General features: G+C 46.0%; 2 protein-coding genes across 2 annotated transcripts in view; one reads left to right on the forward strand and one right to left on the reverse strand.

The window, feature by feature from the left end:
• LOC149314114 (aldehyde dehydrogenase family 3 member B1-like) overlaps positions 1-19,850 on the forward strand; it is a 73,650-nt gene that overhangs the window by 1,401 nt on the left and 52,399 nt on the right. The gene's annotated exons all lie outside the window — the stretch shown is intronic.
• LOC149314115 (aldehyde dehydrogenase family 3 member B1-like) lies at positions 128-9,836 on the reverse strand. The gene is made up of 4 exons (XM_089521347.1): positions 9,476-9,836; positions 9,124-9,203; positions 8,505-8,604; positions 128-150 (listed from the first exon to the last, which is right to left on the reverse strand). Exons 1-4 carry the CDS (start codon positions 9,834-9,836, stop codon positions 128-130), a joined length of 564 nt encoding a protein of 187 aa, XP_089377473.1.

The following is a 19,850-nucleotide window of genomic DNA, read 5'->3' on the forward strand; positions in this document are numbered from 1 at the left end:
CATGTTCGTCAGGTTTTGTCAGCTCAATTGCTGATTCAATATGGTTTTGGTGCATAGAAACATACATTTTTGAACATTTATTCTGATACTAACATGGTTATCAATATCTTCCAATGTCATCTTAAGCTCAGAACACAAGGTTTGAAGAGCCTGTGGAAAGAGTGGGACATAATCCACAGAAAGATGAATTTTCTGTGTACATCCATTAATTAGTGGCCCCAGGATGCTTGGGTTTTTCTCTAACAGAAATAGTCAGAGATTCAGGGGCCAAAAATATAAGGGAAAAAGTTGAGACTGGGCATCTGTAGTTTAGTGCTCCTCTGTAAATGAATGGGCACTGAGTTCATTCTTCTAACATTTATGAGTGCCTCTGAATTCCTGTACAGCTTTTCCAGAGAATCAATTAAATTCTTGCCAAAATTCACTTTTTTGAGTATGCTAAAAGCACTCTGTCAAATGCTTTTAGTCTATCAAGAGAAATCATTGTAGTTGGAGAGTGTGACAGAGTGGAGTGGTGTATCGCATTAAAGATGCATTTAATGGCATCCACTAGTTTGTGGTCAAGAATAAATCCTACCAGATCTCAGTCTTTGTATTCTGGATTGAAACTGTTAATTCTGTTGGTCAGGACAAAAGTTTAAGTATGATTTCAAATATGTTTGAAATGGATTTTTAAAATGGTTTAAACTATGTGTTTTTAAAAGAAACACATTAAAATTATGTTTTTTAGCTTTTGTAATATTTTTAGTGACACTTTTGTTTTAAATTGTTGTAAGCCATATTGTGTCCCATGGTGGAAGAAAGGCAAGATATAAACTGAATAAATAAAACAATTCTATTGAATTGTAATAATAATAATAATATGTTTTATTTATAGACCGCTATTCCGCGATGATCATAGCGGTGTACAGTAAAATCGTAAAAAATACAAAATACAGTTAAAGGAGGGAGAAGTCTCATCCTTCAGGCAGTCCCTGATGTTGCTGGTCTGCCTGATGGCTCCCTCTGAGGCCAAGATGACAGTTGAGGAGGGAGGGGCCTCTTCCTTCAGGCAGTCCAAGATGTTGCTGGTCTGCCTGATCTCTCCCTCTGAGGCCGAGATGACAGTTGAGGAGGGAGGGGCCTCTTCCTTCAGGCAGTCCAAGATGTTGCTGGGTCTGCCTGATGGCTCCCTCTGAGGCCGAGATGACAGTTGAGGAGGGAGGGGCCTCTTCCTTCAGGCAGTCCAAGATGTTGCTGGGTCTGCCTGATGGCTCCCTCTGAGGCCGAGATGACAGTTGAGGAGGGAGGGGCCTCTTCCTTCAGGCAGTCCAAGATGTTGCTGGGTCTGCCTGATGGCTCCCTCTGAGGCCGAGATGACAGTTGAGGAGGGAGGGGCCTCTTCCTTCAGGCAGTCCCTGATGTTGCTGGGTCTGCCTGATGGCTCCCTCTGAGGCCGAGATGACAGTTGAGGAGGGAGGGGCCTCTTCCTTCAGGCAGTCCAAGATGTTGCTGGTCTGCCTGATCTCTCCCTCTGAGGCCGAGATGACAGTTGAGGAGGGAGGGGCCTCTTCCTTCAGGCAGTCCCTGATGTTGCTGGGTCTGCCTGATGGCTCCCTCTGAGGCCGAGATGACAGTTGAGGAGGGAGGGGCCTCTTCCTTCAGGCAGTCCCTGATATTGCTGGGTCTGCCTGATGGCTCCCTCTGAGGCCGAGATGACAGTTGAGGAGGGAGGGGCCTCTTCCTTCAGGCAGTCCAAGATGTTGCTGGGTCTGCCTGATGGCTCCCTCTGAGGCCGAGATGACAGTTGAGGAGGGAGGGGCCTCTTCCTTCAGGCAGTCCAAGATGTTGCTGGTCTGCCTGATCTCTCCCTCTGAGGCCGAGATGACAGTTGAGGAGGGAGGGGCCTCTTCCTTCAGGCAGTCCAAGATGTTGCTGGGTCTGCCTGATGGCTCCCTCTGAGGCCGAGATGACAGTTGAGGAGGGAGGGGCCTCTTCCTTCAGGCAGTCCAAGATGTTGCTGGTCTGCCTGATCTCTCCCTCTGAGGCCGAGATGACAGTTGAGGAGGGAGGGGCCTCTTCCTTCAGGCAGTCCAAGATGTTGCTGGGTCTGCCTGATGGCTCCCTCTGAGGCCGAGATGACAGTTGAGGAGGGAGGGGCCTCTTCCTTCAGGCAGTCCAAGATGTTGCTGGGTCTGCCTGATCTCTCCCTCTGAGGCCGAGATGACAGTTGAGGAGGGAGGGGCCTCTTCCTTCAGGCAGTCCAAGATGTTGCTGGGTCTGCCTGATGGCTCCCTCTGAGGCCGAGATGACAGTTGAGGAGGGAGGGGCCTCTTCCTTCAGGCAGTCCAAGATGTTGCTGGTCTGCCTGATCTCTCCCTCTGAGGCCGAGATGACAGTTGAGGAGGGAGGGGCCTCTTCCTTCAGGCAGTCCAAGATGTTGCTGGGTCTGCCTGATGGCTCCCTCTGAGGCCGAGATGACAGTTGAGGAGGGAGGGGCCTCTTCCTTCAGGCAGTCCAAGATGTTGCTGGGTCTGCCTGATCTCTCCCTCTGAGGCCGAGATGACAGTTGAGGAGGGAGGGGCCTCTTCCTTCAGGCAGTCCAAGATGTTGCTGGGTCTGCCTGATGGCTCCCTCTGAGGCCGAGATGCCAGTTGAGGAGGGAGGGGCCTCTTCCTTCAGGCAGTCCCTGATGTTGCTGGGTCTGCCTGATGGCTCCCTCTGAGGCCGAGATGACAGTTGAGGAGGGAGGGGCCTCTTCCTTCAGGCAGTCCCTGATGTTGCTGGGTCTGCCTGATGGCTCCCTCTGAGGCCGAGATGACAGTTGAGGAGGGAGGGGCCTCTTCCTTCAGGCAGTCCAAGATGTTGCTGGGTCTGCCTGATGGCTCCCTCTGAGGCCGAGATGACAGTTGAGGAGGGAGGGGCCTCTTCCTTCAGGCAGTCCAAGATGTTGCTGGGTCTGCCTGATGGCTCCCTCTGAGGCCGAGATGACAGTTGAGGAGGGAGGGGCCTCTTCCTTCAGGCAGTCCCTGATGTTGCTGGGTCTGCCTGATGGCTCCCTCTGAGGCCGAGATGACAGTTGAGGAGGGAGGGGCCTCTTCCTTCAGGCAGTCCAAGATGTTGCTGGGTCTGCCTGATGGCTCCCTCTGAGGCCGAGATGACAGTTGAGGAGGGAGGGGCCTCTTCCTTCAGGCAGTCCCTGATGTTGCTGGGTCTGCCTGATGGCTCCCTCTGAGGCCGAGATGACAGTTGAGGAGGGAGGGGCCTCTTCCTTCAGGCAGTCCCTGATGTTGCTGGGTCTGCCTGATGGCTCCCTCTGAGGCCGAGATGACAGTTGAGGAGGGAGGGGCCTCTTCCTTCAGGCAGTCCAAGATGTTGCTGGGTCTGCCTGATCTCTCCCTCTGAGGCCGAGATGACAGTTGAGGAGGGAGGGGCCTCTTCCTTCAGGCAGTCCAAGATGTTGCTGGGTCTGCCTGATGGCTCCCTCTGAGGCCAAGATGACAGTTGAGGAGGGAGGGGCCTCTTCCTTCAGGCAGTCCAAGATGTTGCTGGTCTGCCTGATCTCTCCCTCTGAGGCCGAGATGACAGTTGAGGAGGGAGGGGCCTCTTCCTTCAGGCAGTCCAAGATGTTGCTGGGTCTGCCTGATGGCTCCCTCTGAGGCCGAGATGACAGTTGAGGAGGGAGGGGCCTCTTCCTTCAGGCAGTCCAAGATGTTGCTGGGTCTGCCTGATGGCTCCCTCTGAGGCCGAGATGACAGTTGAGGAGGGAGGGGCCTCTTCCTTCAGGCAGTCCCTGATGTTGCTGGGTCTGCCTGATGGCTCCCTCTGAGGCCGAGATGACAGTTGAGGAGGGAGGGGCCTCTTCCTTCAGGCAGTCCAAGATGTTGCTGGGTCTGCCTGATGGCTCCCTCTGAGGCCGAGATGACAGTTGAGGAGGGAGGGGCCTCTTCCTTCAGGCAGTCCCTGATGTTGCTGGGTCTGCCTGATGGCTCCCTCTGAGGCCGAGATGACAGTTGAGGAGGGAGGGGCCTCTTCCTTCAGGCAGTCCAAGATGTTGCTGGGTCTGCCTGATGGCTCCCTCTGAGGCCGAGATGACAGTTGAGGAGGGAGGGGCCTCTTCCTTCAGGCAGTCCAAGATGTTGCTGGTCTGCCTGATGGCTCCCTCTGAGGCCGAGATGACAGTTGAGGAGGGAGGGGCCTCTTCCTTCAGGCAGTCCAAGATGTTGCTGGGTCTGCCTGATGGCTCCCTCTGAGGCCGAGATGACTGTTCAGGAGGGAGGGGCCTCTTCCTTCAGGCAGTCCAAGATGTTGCTGGGTCTGCCTGATGGCTCCCTCTGAGGCCGAGATAACAGTTGAGGAGGGAACGGCCTCTTCCTTCAGGCAGTCCCTGATGTTGCTGGGTCTGCCTGATGGCTCCCTCTGAGGCCGAGATGCCAGTTGAGGAGGGAGGGGCCTCTTCCTTCAGGCAGTCCCTGATGTTGCTGGGTCTGCCTGATGGCTCCCTCTGAGGCCGAGATGACAGTTGAGGAGGGAGGGGCCTCTTCCTTCAGGCAGTCCAAGATGTTGCTGGGTCTGCCTGATGGCTCCCTCTGAGGCCGAGATGACAGTTGAGGAGGGAGGGGCCTCTTCCTTCAGGCAGTCCAAGATGTTGCTGGTCTGCCTGATGGCTCCCTCTGAGGCCGAGATGACAGTTGAGGAGGGAGGGGCCTCTTCCTTCAGGCAGTCCAAGATGTTGCTGGGTCTGCCTGATGGCTCCCTCTGAGGCCGAGATGACTGTTCAGGAGGGAGGGGCCTCTTCCTTCAGGCAGTCCAAGATGTTGCTGGGTCTGCCTGATGGCTCCCTCTGAGGCCGAGATAACAGTTGAGGAGGGAGGGGCCTCTTCCTTCAGGCAGTCCCTGATGTTGCTGGGTCTGCCTGATGGCTCCCTCTGAGGCCGAGATGCCAGTTGAGGAGGGAGGGGCCTCTTCCTTCAGGCAGTCCCTGATGTTGCTGGGTCTGCCTGATGGCTCCCTCTGAGGCTGAGATGACAGTTGTTAACCCCTTGTTACAACACTCTCCAAATGACGAGTTGCATTGCAGGTAACATAATTGCTTCTAATGCATTACTGCCAAGCTGTCTCTGAGATTATGATATGCAGATCTGAATGCAAGCATCATTACTAGAGATAGGCCCTCCCATCCCCACCTCCATGCAAATTTTTGTTAATTGTGGCTGGAAGCAGAATACCACACCAGATGGACTTTGATCTAATTCAGTAAGAGGACCAACAACTTGCTTACTGCGACCCATCAGTTTGCAATTGCAACACAGAGAATATAACCCAAGGAGACTATACCCCTACCGGGTCTATCAACCATAATGGAATGCATATGTTCTTCATCAAGAACAAGAAACATATGTCTGAAGATGAAGTTGGCAAAGTACTACAGTATAATAACTTGACTTCTCTGTGTATAGTTGGCTCGATACATTACCACCCATCTACCTCCAAGCAGTCAGAACACCAGCACTTCAAAATGTTTTGAGCTGTAGTGAATTTTGTTGTAAAGTGAGCATTTATTTGTCCTCTTCCCTTGTTTCTATTCCTCAAATTCTGCATTTTGAATGGATCCTTCAGGGTAGGGATGGGTATTTGGCTACTTTTACTACATATTATCTATCAACCAATGACAGCATGTCAAGAGAACCAGTCAAATTTGATGCAAGATCTTTATTACAGAAGCAAAATGTTTACTTCCAAAAACAGTACTGTGCAAGAAAGGTCAATAAGTCTGTAATCATAAGCAATCATTGCAAGGAAATAAGTACCTTGAAACTCATCAGATTTACTTCTGAGTAAACATGCTGAGGATTGCCTAGGCTGGAAATTGTTTGGATGAAGATTCTGTGTTTTATTTTATTATCTTTATTTTTACTGTTGTAACCCGCCTGGATTCCTTGTGATTGGGCGGGCTATAAATAAATCATTATTATTATTATTATTATTTAAGATTCTGGGTTAAAGATGGCTGTGTAAAGATGATTTTATACTATTTCATGTGGTGATTTTAATTGTTTGTAAAATTCAATTGTGAATGTTTATCAGTTTAGTCTGGGGGCCTCCTTGGGTCCCACTCCATTAGAAAGGCAACATACAAATGTCATAAAATAAATAAATAAAATAAAAATAAAAATACTATCCAGGAACAAATGTTGGAAGAACTGTTGCTTACTAAAAGGCAGTGGACATGATTATACTAGCATGATAGTGTTGGGGAACTTGCATAGAAATAATTCATGTGAATTTAGCTTTACAACCCTTTTGAAATTAAGTTGGCTTAAGGACCCAGCCTTAAGACATTGACTGACTGCTGGTGCTCCTTAGAGAGCATCCTGCAAATCTCCTTAGAGAGTCCTTGCTTTTAACATATGGATACATATATTATGAGAGTGATTCAATCTGTAGGTGGAGTGACTTTAGTCAGTCTTTACAAAAATCTGGTACTCACAGACACTAAACCAGAAGTGGCATCATAAAACTGTATTAAAGGAGAAATTAATCTCTAGCTTGAACCTAGTGCAAAGCTTTTGCATGTGCTCATCCTCAACTGAGGACCCTAGTGTGAGAAAATTCAGTGTAAGAATGCAGAGCACATCTGGGCTGGGGGGAAATGTGGCCCTCCTGATGTTTTTGGGTTGTAACCCCCATCAACCCTAGACAGCAGCATCAACAGTGAGAGTTGAGAGTTGAATAGTGGTTCAATAGCAACTTGGAAGGATCATGTGTTCCTCAACTCTGACTTAAATGTTGGATGTAGACTGGCTACCAATGCTGAGGTGCTGAAGGAGGACCACAGGGTGCAGGTTTCTGGGAGAATCCGTTTTCTTACTTTTTAAGTGTGTAAGGTCTGAAGATCATACAATCTGGTATGGGTTGAAGGCAAGACTTTACCCACCCTTCCTCTAAGCACTGTCTAAAGATGATCTAGTAGAAGCAAGACAGATTCTGCACACCTAAGAGCCAGCAGGGTGTACTGGTTTGAGTGCTGGACTAGAATTATATGAGGTCAGGGTTCAAATCCCCACTCAGCCATGGAAACTGACTGGGTGACCTTAGGCAAGTCACACTTTCTCAGCCTCAGAGGAAAGCAATCAAAAAACCCTTCTGAACAAACCTAGTGATAGGTTTTCCTAAGGATCACCAGAAGTAAATGAATTGAAGGGCTGCAACAACAAATGCGCACCTACTAGGAAGTAGGGTTATTGCATAAATTAGGCACTATCTCTGATTAAATGCACTGGACTATATTGGACACCTGATATTAATTGATTAATTGTGTCATAGGAATAGTGGGGAGAGTGGTAGGCAGAATAGACTACATTCTGGCACACCTGAACAAATCATCCAGATTTCTGAAGCATACCTATGGGAATGGATGGATCCCCTGGGCAAATGCAGAGCTTTGGAAAAAAATGTTTGAACTACAACTTCTAGGACCCTCTCACACATGGCTAGTGGTCATGCTTCCTGGGGGATTCTGGCAGTTGCTGTCAAAAAAACTGATTGTTCCACACACACCCCAGCTCTGTCAGCACCTAAGATGCCATTTGAAATGGTAAATTGGCTGAAATCTTCCACATCATGTACTGTTTTGAAAATAAATGAATCCTGCTACCAAGACAGTAACTTTTCCTTCTCAGCAGTTTCTGGTCTCATTGGTATTACTTTAAACTCAAAAATATAGTGCCCTCTTCTCAACAATGAAGTTACTTGGCCCAGAAGATTGCAGAAAATGCCGTAAGCCTGCCATGGCAAGTGGCAGAGTTCTCCCTGTTAACAGCCTGCAGGTTGACATGGCACAATGGGTTAGTTGCAATTAATCTCTTTGTTGCATTTTGTGCTTATGATCTGCAAATGTGGGCAAGGGTGGTATGGAAACCTACAAGATCTTTCTTCCTCCTTGTTCGAAAAACAAAACATAGGACATTATCACACGTGGGTTTTAAACCACCATAGACATCTGATAATAGCACCTGTGGTATGACACCGTCTCCCTCTTGTCTTTCAAATGCGGTTAGCCCACACCTTGTCAATGATGGGGAAAACCCATCAAGCTCCCAATCATGCTAGTCCACAGGTGTGGCAAATCATCTTTGGCAGTTCCAGGACTGTACAATTATTTTTTAAAACCATGGAGTTTAAAATCACAGCATAACTCCAGAATTGTATTTAAGAAAAACAAAACACACACACATAGACACACATGAAAGGCATGCTGGGTAGGGCATAGAGCTGGGAGGCAGGGTTACGGACGAGCGTGAAAGGAAGGGGCTAGCAACAGCCTGGTGGTGCTAATGAAGGGACATGCAGTGGGGAGTGCTCCGAAACTGGTATGTATGCGCTTCCCTCGTTAACATGATAGCTGTGAGAATGGGGGTAGTGTGATAAAGTCCTAAGAAACAGAAAGCTTATCCAGTCTCATAGACTGGAAGGAAGGATTAATGCAAAAGCAGGGAATGGAGATAGCTGTGGGATAGTCATACCAATGCCTCCAAATGGTAAGGAGGTCAATGTTGTGTGCATCAAGGTATCGTTGCCACAAAAACCACCACTGCTGGTGCAAGCCAATACTCGATTCACAACCTGTAGAGATTTTTTTTTAAAAAAGAGCACAGGTGTATTAGAAACTCTGCCCTTGATCTTCCAAGGAAAGGAAATAAGAGTTTTCACTTTAGTAAAAAGGGACACCTTATGACCAATGATGAAACATACATGAAACATAGCCAAAGTTAATAAATAATATACATATAACAGGAAAATACCAGCATCTACCAAATAGTGTAAGATCATGAATACCAAATAAATGATTTTTTAAACAATATATACTGTAAATATACAAAGCCAAATTTGACTTATTTGTATACTGTGACACTGTATTCAGTTCTGCACATCTTCCTATTTGTTTGTCATTCATATGGACTATCAACAGTATCTTTGTAATTATACTCTTTAATACTGTCATAGGCCCTGTACAGACTGGTGCTTTGCGAAGGTCTGGAACCAAAATTAGGGTTTTGTAGGGCTGGGCGTCCGCACACGCCCAGCCTTACAATTGGCGTGCAGGAGCCATTATTGTGTGTGCCCGTCCATACGTGCGCCCACCCAAACAGCACCACGCCACACGGATGTCATCATTGTGCATGAGGGAGGCAATGGCGTCCGACGCTCGGCACAAAAGGAACCTGCCAAGAGTTCACAAGTCTACAAAGTTTTTGCTTCATTTAAACTAGGGTCAGGAACAGATGTGGGCTTCCAGATGGTGGACTCCAACTCTCATTATCTTCCCTATAAGCTATGCGCACAAAGGCAGATGGGAATTGCAATCTCATGACACCTGGTAGATCCCATGTTCTTCACCAAACCCTTCATAGAAAGCTTCCTAAACAATAATACCACATGGTCCCCCCCATCCAAGCCCCTTCCTTTCCCCCCAAAGATCAGGCCACTTGCTCACCAATGTAACGGTCACATTCATCTGTCTCGCCACCCATGGTCACTCGTCCACACTCCATCAATGCTCGGACACGCCGGAAATGCTTATCATTGACTAAGCGGCCAAAGTCTGGTGATTCACGGGGGGTGCAGCCATAGAACTTACGGATGGCCTGGCGCAGGCAAGGCATCAGCCTCTCCTGTGTTTCAATGGTACAGATCACGTAGTCGGGTGCAATGCACGTCTGGCCAGCATTTAAGAACTTTCCCCACACTATCCGGTTGGCTGCATTCTGGAAATTGCAGCAGTTATCCACGTAGCAGGGATTTTTGCCCCCCAGCTCCAGAGTCAATGGTGTCAGGTGTTGGGCCGCTGCAGTCATAACAATCTGCCCCACATGGCGGCTCCCTGCAGAGGGATGGCAAGATTGAGGGAAGTCAGAGATCTACAGAGGTGGCTTCACCCAGACTGCCGATCCTAGATTTTTCATCTAATATATCCAAATGCTATGATTATAAAAGAATTAGGACACAGTCTACCAGTGCCAAGTTAACTCTGACAGGTTATCACAAATTTATTCAAATACCCTACTAACTACTAATTAAAATATGTACTGCAAAACATTTCTGCAATATGTTTGCATACACATTTATGTATATTAAAATAGGCAAACTGTATGCCAGGCAGAATTGTATTGCCAGTTATTAGTATCAATTAATTACTGTAAATACTCATGTAGAAGTCTAGAAATTTTAGTCAAAAATTGACCCAAAAATTGACTTATCGGCTGGGTCGACTTATCCACGAGTCAATGTAAGTACTGAACTTTAACTCTTATATATATATATAAAAAAGGAGCCACCCCCTTTCTCTGAATAAAAGACAAAAGCTTAGTCTGTCCTTGTAGCACCAAAAAGAAGGATGGATCCCCTCTACTCTCCCATCTATCCAGTTATTCCTGTCAGAATTTTCTAAGTTCTTTGGGATCATTTTTCTTTGCATCATCCTTTACATCCTTTGTTACATGCCCCTACGTTTTACCCTCAACTCATAGGGCATGGTTTCCAGACCCTTCACCATTTTAGTCACCCTCCTTTGGACAATTTCCAGTTTCTCAACATCCTTTTGGAATTGTGGTGCCCAGAACTGGACACAATATTCCAGGTGGGACCTGACCAGAGCAGAATAGAGTGGCACTATTACTTCCCTGGATCTAGACACTATACTTCTATTGATGCAGCCTAAAATCGCATTGGCCTTGGTAGCTGCCGCATCGCACTGTTGACTCATGTTCAATTTGTGGTCTACTTGGACTCCTAGATCCCTTTCACACGTAGTCTCATTCACTGCCGAATCCACCATCCGAATACAGCCTGGCTACAATCCGGTCCCAGGAGCACTCAGCAAGCTGCTTTTGAAAGTTGGAAAACTCCCGACTTTGAAAAGTGGCTTGCTGAGTGCACCTGGGACTCCAGATGCAGCCGGGCTGTATTTGGCCAGCAGATTCGGTGGCGAATTACATGCGAGAGAACCTACCTGCTCCCGAATTAGAATTCAACTCAGGAGAGGTACGCCATTTTTTTAAGCAGTGCAATAAACTCCATACACACTAGTATTTGGGACTAAATTAATTTGTACTAATTACTGACAATACAACTCTGCTCAAATATATTTAACGCATATTTTTGGGATCATCCTTTGTTACATGCCCCTACGTTTTACCCTCAACTTATCCATGGGTCATATCAAAATCCATAATTTTGGCCCCCAAACCTGCCCTCGACTTATAGTCGAGTATATACGGTAGTAATATTAACTAGTATTTAGGACTAAATACCCTGAAGGCACCAGATCTCCTCTAATCAGGGTAGCAAAGCAGGATCAGGCCTGTTTAGTACTTGAATGGATGACCACTAAGGAATACCAGGTGCTGTAGGTAGGGATGCCTTATCCCGCCTGTAGGCAGGGCAATCCCGCTTTTGGCGGTGCCAGCCCGGTCCCAGTCAGGTTTCGCGCCAAAACCGGGACTGCCCCGCCCGCGGCCACCTCCACCCCCGCGCACACCTTCTTTGTGGCCGCGGGGTCCTTTTTCAGTAGTGTTGCCCAGAACTGGACACAATATTCCAGGTGGGGCCTGACCAGAGCAGAATAGAGTGGCACTATTACTTCCCTTGATCTAGACACTATACTTCTATTGATGCAGCCCAAAATTGCATTGGCCTTTTTAGCTGCTGCATCACAGTGTTGACTCATGTTCAACTTGTGGTCTACTTGGACTCCTAGGTCCCTTTCGCACTTAGGAGTTTATCACATGTCGACCTATGTGCTTCCATCCCAAAAATAATCAAAGTGCTGGCATCCCACAAAAGCAAGCCCATTTGCTATTGGTTATCACACACAGAGCACAACAAGGGGTTAAAAGCACATTAAAGTGGGTCCAATGCGGATTTGGCTATCAAAAGGAGACGAACAAATCCCCATTGCCAACATAGAAATACCTTTTCTGAGCATGCTCAAAACTGTCATTTCCACAATTGCCCTCCCCACATGCTCCAGGGAGGGGAGGGGAAGGGATAGGGCAGGGAATCCTCTTTGCCCAGAAGCCCCAAAAGGTGTTTCCCTTTGCAAGCTCCAAAACCAGGCACACACACAGAGAGAAAGGAGGCAGCCGGGTCCATTTCTCCCTCCTCTCCAGGAGGACTTCCAGATAGGGTTGCCATAAGCCAGGAGCTCCAAACCAGGACAAATGTAGGACAAAATTTTCAAATGTAGGACACTTTTAAAAAATGGAGGACATGCGCAAAAAAATTGATGATTTTTAAAAAATGTTAATCTAAATACATGTTTCTAAGGCATGATCAAAACGGAGGACATTTTGGCATTATTCCTAGACAAAAAAATAAAACTCAAGACAGGGGTGTATATATTTAATAATAAAAATAATGAAAAAATAAATAAAAAAGCAATAATAAAAATTAATAAAATAAAAAACAAGAAATAATAAAAATTAATAAAATAAAATAAAATAAATATTTGATATTTTAAAAAATAATTTAAAAACCCCCAAAACCCAAGGCAGACCTAATGGCCACTGACTCACCTTTCGTCCGCCTCCTCCCCCTCCCCCTCCTCTTCCTCCTCTTCCTCCTCCTCCCGCTCCTCTTCCCCCCTCCTCCTCCTCCTCTTCCCCCTCCTCCTCCTCTTCCTCCTCCCCCCGTCCTCTTTCTCCTCCTCCTCCTCCTCCTCCAAAACAGGAGCTCTTCCCTTGCTTTGACCAGCCAGCCATTGGCCAGCTGGCCAAAGAGGATGGGCTCCTCAGCACGCGCCGCCCGGGCCTCAGCAGGGGCCAGCAGCAGCGTGCGCACCTGCCCTATATCCCTGCTGCGCGCGTGCTGCCGCTGGCCCCTGCTGAGGCCCAGGCGGTGCGTGCTGAGGAGCCCGTCCCCTTTGGCCAGCTGGCCAATGGCTGGCTGGCCAAAGCAAGGGACGAGCTCCTGTTTTGGAGCCCCGCGCGTATGTGCGGGCGGGCAAGCCCTGACGCTGGAGGCGTGGTGGCGGTGGCGCTGCTGCCACCGAGGAAGAGGAGGAAGGCGGAGCCGAAGGAGGAGGTGGGTTGGCGCTGCCCACCACGAAGAGGAGGAGGAGGTGGGTTGGTGCCGCAGCCAGCCGCATTAGTGGCAGCGGCAATGGCCGCAGGAACGGGCCCCGAACCGGGAACAAGGCGTGGGTGGGGGCCAAACCGGACCGGGACCGGGAGGGGCCCCCCAAAAGCGGAATTGTCCCGGGGGCCACCGGGATATGGCATCCCTAATATCACAGCATGTCTGAATGGGAGAAAGGCATGCCAGCTAGACTTGATGCGTGGTGTGGATTCTATGTGCAGCAGACTGCATACCCCTTAACCATTCACAGATGAAAAATGGGACACATCCCTGTGGCCAAGCAAGATCGAGGTGTAGTCAAGATGGCAAAATACATTAAAAAGGAAGAACACACATGCCTGCAGCAGTTTGCTTTTGCCAGAACCTGCTGGGAAGGGCAAGACTCCTCCTGTCCTTGCTTTCCTGTGCAGTGTATATAGAGGAAACCTTTTGTATTTTGAATGCAGTTTGCAGCCAATGAAATAAGCTGAAGACAAAGGGAGAAAGTAGGAGGAGAGAGAAACTGGGACAGTATAAAAACAGCCATAAAACTAGAATAGCAGAAGATTAACTGGGACTGTCCCTGCCAAATCAGGACAGTTGGAGGGTATGAAACTGTACAAACAGGATGGCGAGGGAGTCCAAACCTTATGTAGCAGAAAGGTAGACAAAAACCTAGTGTGTCATGAATGACTGCATAAAGTTGACAATTTGCAACTAAAAGGTATCCCGCTGTTTGTCTTTTAACAGTTCAAGAGCTGTGAAACAGCATGCAGTTGCAGGTCCTTGTCTTCTACTCTTCCCTAATCATCACTCCTCCTTTCTCCCTGGTAGAGTAAATAGTCTTTTCATTTTTGCTGTGCAGGATGGAGGATAGGCAAAGGAGCTGTAAGGTCGGAAAGGAGCCAGAGAATCTGGTGTAGCTCAGGCCCACCCATGTTGACTGATATGTGTGTTAGTGGAAACATACATCCCATATGTAACAACTCATGTAATTATCCAATACAGGGAGAGGCGGGATACAAATAAATATTATTATTATTATTATTTCAAGTCTGAAAAAAATATTTTCTGTTTCTAAAATGACATGATGACCCTCACTTTTTCTAACATGCATATATTTCCCTTTCTGCTAGTTTTATGTATCCAGTCTGAAGAAGAGTCCTTCTTGCAGATTATTTTATAACTGTAAAATTGAAGGCTTTCATGGCTGGCATCCATATTTTTTGTGGGCTTTTCGGGCTATGTGGCCATGTTCTATAAGAATTTATTCCTGACATTTCACCAGCATCTGTGGCTGGCATCTTCAGAGAATAGTTATACCACACTCTTCCAGGTTAGCATTCTCTGAAGATGCCAGCCACAGATGCTGGCGATACATCAGAAACAAACTCTTATAGAACATGGCCACAGAGTCTGAAAAACCCACAAAAAATTATTTTATAACTTTTTACATATAGTCCAATTCACTGGAAACCTTTTATTCTTGTTCCCTGGTTATAGTGTACCTCTTACAAACTCTTTCTCCATCCCAGCTGAGTTCAAGAAACCCTGGGACTGACAGTTCTTGAGAGAGCTACTGAAAGGTATTAACATCAGAACATCACAATGAACAAATTTCTCTCTGTAAAATTAAACCAAACAAATACATTCTGAGTTCCAGATAATATAGGCATCAGCCAACAGCTCATTGTTAGAATATTGTGGTGATCTGACACTCTTTTTTTTTGCTGGCTCTAGAAGATCACTCCAGATTTAAAGATTGTGTACATAGATGTAAGCGATTTGAGGGGTCAGTCATTCACATGTTGTTTTTTGTAGTGGAACGATGTTAATAACCTCACTCACGCATTCTGGGTTTGTTATTCACACCATGGAATGGCATTGATCCTCATCTCTGCGTTCAGAGCAGGAGTGGGCAGCTGAAGCAGGGTGGGGGGGGGTCCCCCATTGCTGGTCCTGTGCTTGGCCTCTTTGGTTTTTTGGGGGGGGAGATGCCGCTTTCTTCCTGGGAAGCCACCGGAAGCCAGCCTGTAGTAGCAATAGGTGTGCAAGGAAAGAGGACGAGGAGGAGAGTCTCCGCTTAAAGCCAGCTGGGAGGAGCCTCATCTCCCCGAGTTCAAGGTACACTGAATTTAATCCAGGTCTGTTCTCATTGTTATTCACCCTGCCGACAATGCAAATCTTTTTTATAATCTTGGGAAAAGACAGTATTGATTATTCCAGATTAAATGGTTTTTTTTTATAGCCTCCTCCAACACTGAATCAGGTGCATTCAGGGTGTGCGTGAACAACAGAAATCCAACCCAAATTCCTTCTGGATTATTTTCACTGTGAAAATAAGACCTGAGTGTTGGACTCTGACTCTGGAGAACAGGGTTCAGTTTCCAACTCAGCCATAAAACCCACTGGATGACCTTGGGCAAGTCACACTCTCTCAGCCTTGGGGGAATGCAATGACAAGTTTCCTCTGAACAAATCTTGCCAAGAAAACCCCATGATAGGGTTGTCTTAAGGTTGCCACAACTCAGAAACTATTTGAAGGCACACAACAACAGATGCAAGGAAATAAGTTCCAGGAAGCATTCCTTTAATTATAGCCTCCTAGTATAGTATCATTTTCCCCACATATAGTAATAAAATTGCTCCTTGAGCTGGCTGGTTAATATTTAGAATTGTGCTAGTACCTTTCCTTCTATTGCCAGCATAGGATTCCCAAATTGCAGGCCCTGGACGCTCTTCTCCAGTCCTCAGGGCAAGAGGTGTGGAATCTCAGAGTGGAAATGATGGCTCAAAAAGTTTGTTTGTTTGTTTGTTTATGGTATTTATATCCCGCCCTTCAGCCCTAAAGGCTAGTTGTGTGCATTTATATTTCCCTCTGTTGTTATATGTAGAGTTTCTGATTTGATTGGTGTACTCCGTGGGACTGTGGTTGATGCTTAAAGTATCATGCTTAATGATATCACCAGGCATTTCCTCTTGTAATGTTACCATCTGCTAATGACATCCAAAGGAGACTGTGATGTGATCGACTTGTATTAGAAAATATTGATTGATTCATTGATACTATAATAGACTATAAGGTAAGGAGCTACTGGGAGTGGGGAGAGGACAGAGTGTCGGAGTGAATATTGATTGGTGCAGTGTTTGAGAAGATGTTCATAAGGTTGGTGAATGAGTTTGTAAAAGTCAGTTAGACATTTGGGGTTAGTGAGGGATGTGGATGGTTTACAAGCCTAAATGCCCTGGAGGCACCAAATCCCATCTGATCATGGAAGTTAAGCAGGGACAGATCAGGTTAGTACTTGGATGAGAGACCACCAATGAATACCAGGTCTTGTAGGCATTATTTCAGAGAAACGAACTGCCAAAACCACTTCTGCATATTCCTTGCCTAAGAAAACCCTATGAAAGTAGTGGTGTCACCATAAGTCAACAAGCAGTGTGAAGGCACATACATAAATATGGATGATCTTTGTGAGAGGATATGGAAGATTAATAATTAAGAGTGAGGTTCAGGAATAAATGAGTGGCTTCCTGTCTGATCTTGGAAGCTAAGTAGGGTCAGCCCTTGTTGGTACTTGAATGGGAGACTACCAGGTGTTGTAGGCTATGTTTTAATTGTAATAAATAATTATTCTGCTTTGTTGTTTAATTTCTATAAATAAAGAATTGTTCTTGTTTTTATACACTTTTGGCCTCTGGGAATATGGGAGGATATCACATGACTGAAATTGGAAGTATAATCCAGTTTCATCCTGAACGCAATCATGCGTATTCACGTTATTGCGTGAAAGGTTATCACACAAGATCGCTGGCAGTCCAAACGCACTCCGAATGCAATCACGTGTCAATCCACACTTAAGTAAATTCGGTGAACTAGCGAAGTCACAAACCCTACTCCTAGGCAACTTCGCACTCAGTGCGCTGTTGTTTGGTGTGATGTGCATGTCTGCTTTGGTCCTGGTCCCCCCCCAATCTGGAAAGGGGGGTTCCCATGAAGCCACGCTGCAATTCCGCTCCAATTTTGCTTCCACTTGTCCTTCAGCATTGCTGAGGGGGGGGCTGCTGCCTGATAATTAAGAGGCATGGACCAGGAGCTATTGGATAACCATTATATTCACGTTTTAACATGACAAGAGTGAATATATACTCATTTTAACGTGAATAGAGCATGTTCTTTCAACCATTCCTCCCATAATTACGCGTGAATTTTCGAATTGACCGCGCTATCTTCTGTTTTGAAATTGATAGCCTCCCGTCCCGTTTGATAAACTCCACTGTCTATATGAAAGGATGGGTGTTTGTGGCAGCAGCACTGAATATAGATGGGTGGTGTCCATTGGGCCTAGAAGTTGCACAAATCCTCATAGAAATATTGAGGGCATTGAGATGGTCCCCACAGTTGGTGTCACACAAAGGGAACTGAAGGAAATCCTTGCATTGGTGGATAAGGGTGGGGATCAGGGGAAACCCACACTCTTGGCAATTGCAGTAAGAACAACAGTTTGTAGTTATGGAGTAAACAAAACCCACATTTGGCCACAATTGTGGAATTTCCACACTTGGTAGGATAAGAGTTAGAAAACCCCACATTTGGTGACCATGCTGGTGGAATAAGGGTAAAATGCCCCAGAAGTTTTGGTGCTGAAATTGCAGGGATTGAAAATCTGTGCAGAATCTCTTATTGCAGCCTAGCAAGTAACATTATTGATGCCTCTTTTCTCTTGGCACATTTTCAAAACCAATATGCTTACAGTTTTGCCACAACAGTTGTGACTGATGCAGATTGGGCAACAATTGCATAGCAATAACTGCGCAGATGGTAGACTGCTTGGCCTACATTTGTTCGTTCTTATCTACCTTTGTGCGGCAGTTGGTTTGTTTTTCTTGTAGCTGGGTTCTGTTTGAAGTATGACTTGAACAATGTAATCTGCAATTACTTAATAAAGCAACTCATCACTAGTGATATTTGGCAGAGCTCTGTGCCAAGATTTATCTTGGCGTTCTTTCTTAAGCTTCGCTAGACTCGTTTTTAAAACATAACAAAAGATAGTAAGAAAAGCAACTTGCATGGACTCATGTGTTCCAGCGTTTCAAAGATGAAAACAGGGTCATATGTGACCAAGCAACATCAGAGCATGGCCAAGATGGCAGAAGTTATTAATGGGGAAGAACACACAAGCTAGGAGAGGCTGCAGAAGTTTGCTTTTGCCTGAACCTACTGAGAAGCCAAAGATTCTGCCCCTTCTCTTGTCTCCCCACTTGTGAGTTGAGTACAAACTATTTTTGCACTTTGAACTCAGTTTGCAGCCATAAGCTGAGGACAAAGGGGGAAAGTGTGAGAAAGCAAAAGAAACAGACATTTGTAAAGCCGCTGAGAAAGTGGGACAGCAGAGGATTAATCAGGAATGTCCCTTCCAAACCGGGGTCATTGGAAAGCTTGGGCACCTTTCAACTTTTTAAGGCTAGTGCAAAGAGCCTTCATGTTTTTGTTTCTACCAAATTTTCAGAAATGAGTGTTCGACTACAGTGAACCCTAACAAGAAGATCTTGATTTCAGAAATCCCTGGAGAATAATTCTAAATGTCCTTCCATAAACTACAAATCCTAGGATTCCACTGGATGTTGCCATAGCAGTTAAAAGGGAATGTATCACTGTAATTGTGTAACGTGAATGGGCCCTACGCCCAGATAGTCCCTAAATGGGAGACGGGAATGCAGCCACACTAAGTTTATTCTTACAATCCATTTTATAATAGGGCAAGGAATTTGCACATAGTTCTGACCACAGTGTTTTTCTGACCATAGTGGTTTAGAATGGTTCAGCAACAGTCAATTTGTTAGTCTTTATTACAGTGGAAGAAACTGTCAAAACTACCTCTTGAATATTCTTTGCCTAAGAAAACCTTCTGAAATTCATGGGTTTGCCATCTGTTGACAGGCAACTTGGAGGCAAACACACACAGAGTATCTTACATATGGTAAGTCTTGACTTGTTTTTTGTTTAGTCCCCCACCCCCACCAATGTAGGGTCTTTAACGACAACAACAACAACAATTTCTTAAACACCTCTCCCCATGGATCAAGGCGGGGCACAACAATTAAAAGACAAATAACATCAGTTTTGAAAACTTGGAAACCCTAGATCCGGCACCTGAAGTGGTCTCTTGATGATGGAATGGTAGATATTATCATAGCAGACTTAATTTTTTTAGCAGAACGTCCTGACTCATGACTCATTACAAAATTGCAGGTATTATCAATCTACTAATAGTGCCCTGTAATTGAGAAATTATGATAATGTTTAAGTGGGTGTGAATTAATATGCATTTCTTTGTGATGGCAGCGTACTCATATTTATTAATGTGCCACCAACAGCTGCCCAGCAGTCCATGAACAGAGATTGCTGTGTTTCAGCTACTAGTGTGTTTGTGCTGTGTGGTTAAAACAACGTGAAAGTGTATGATTGTATCACTGGAAGAGTCAGATAAAAACCAGAAGTCACATAGGTAAATTGTTTATTAGCAATAGGCCTTGTTCTTTTTTCATTAGCTACAGATACATTGCTCATAAGCGTGATGTCAAGATTTCACAACAATGATGACGATGGCAATGGTTCATTGGCTGTTTTGTCTCCCCTGTGAGCCCTCCTCCTCTACCATTGGCCAAGTGGGTGTCATCTTAAGGAATGTTCATAGATATTCTGTTTGTTCATGATATATGTATGTGTCACCATGCATTTCAAGAGAACC

The sequence above is a fragment of the Sceloporus occidentalis genome, unplaced genomic scaffold (assembly GCF_023333645.1).
Source record: "Sceloporus occidentalis isolate IW3139 unplaced genomic scaffold, rSceOcc1.0.p SCAF_4, whole genome shotgun sequence".
NCBI lineage: Eukaryota > Metazoa > Chordata > Lepidosauria > Squamata > Phrynosomatidae > Sceloporus > Sceloporus occidentalis.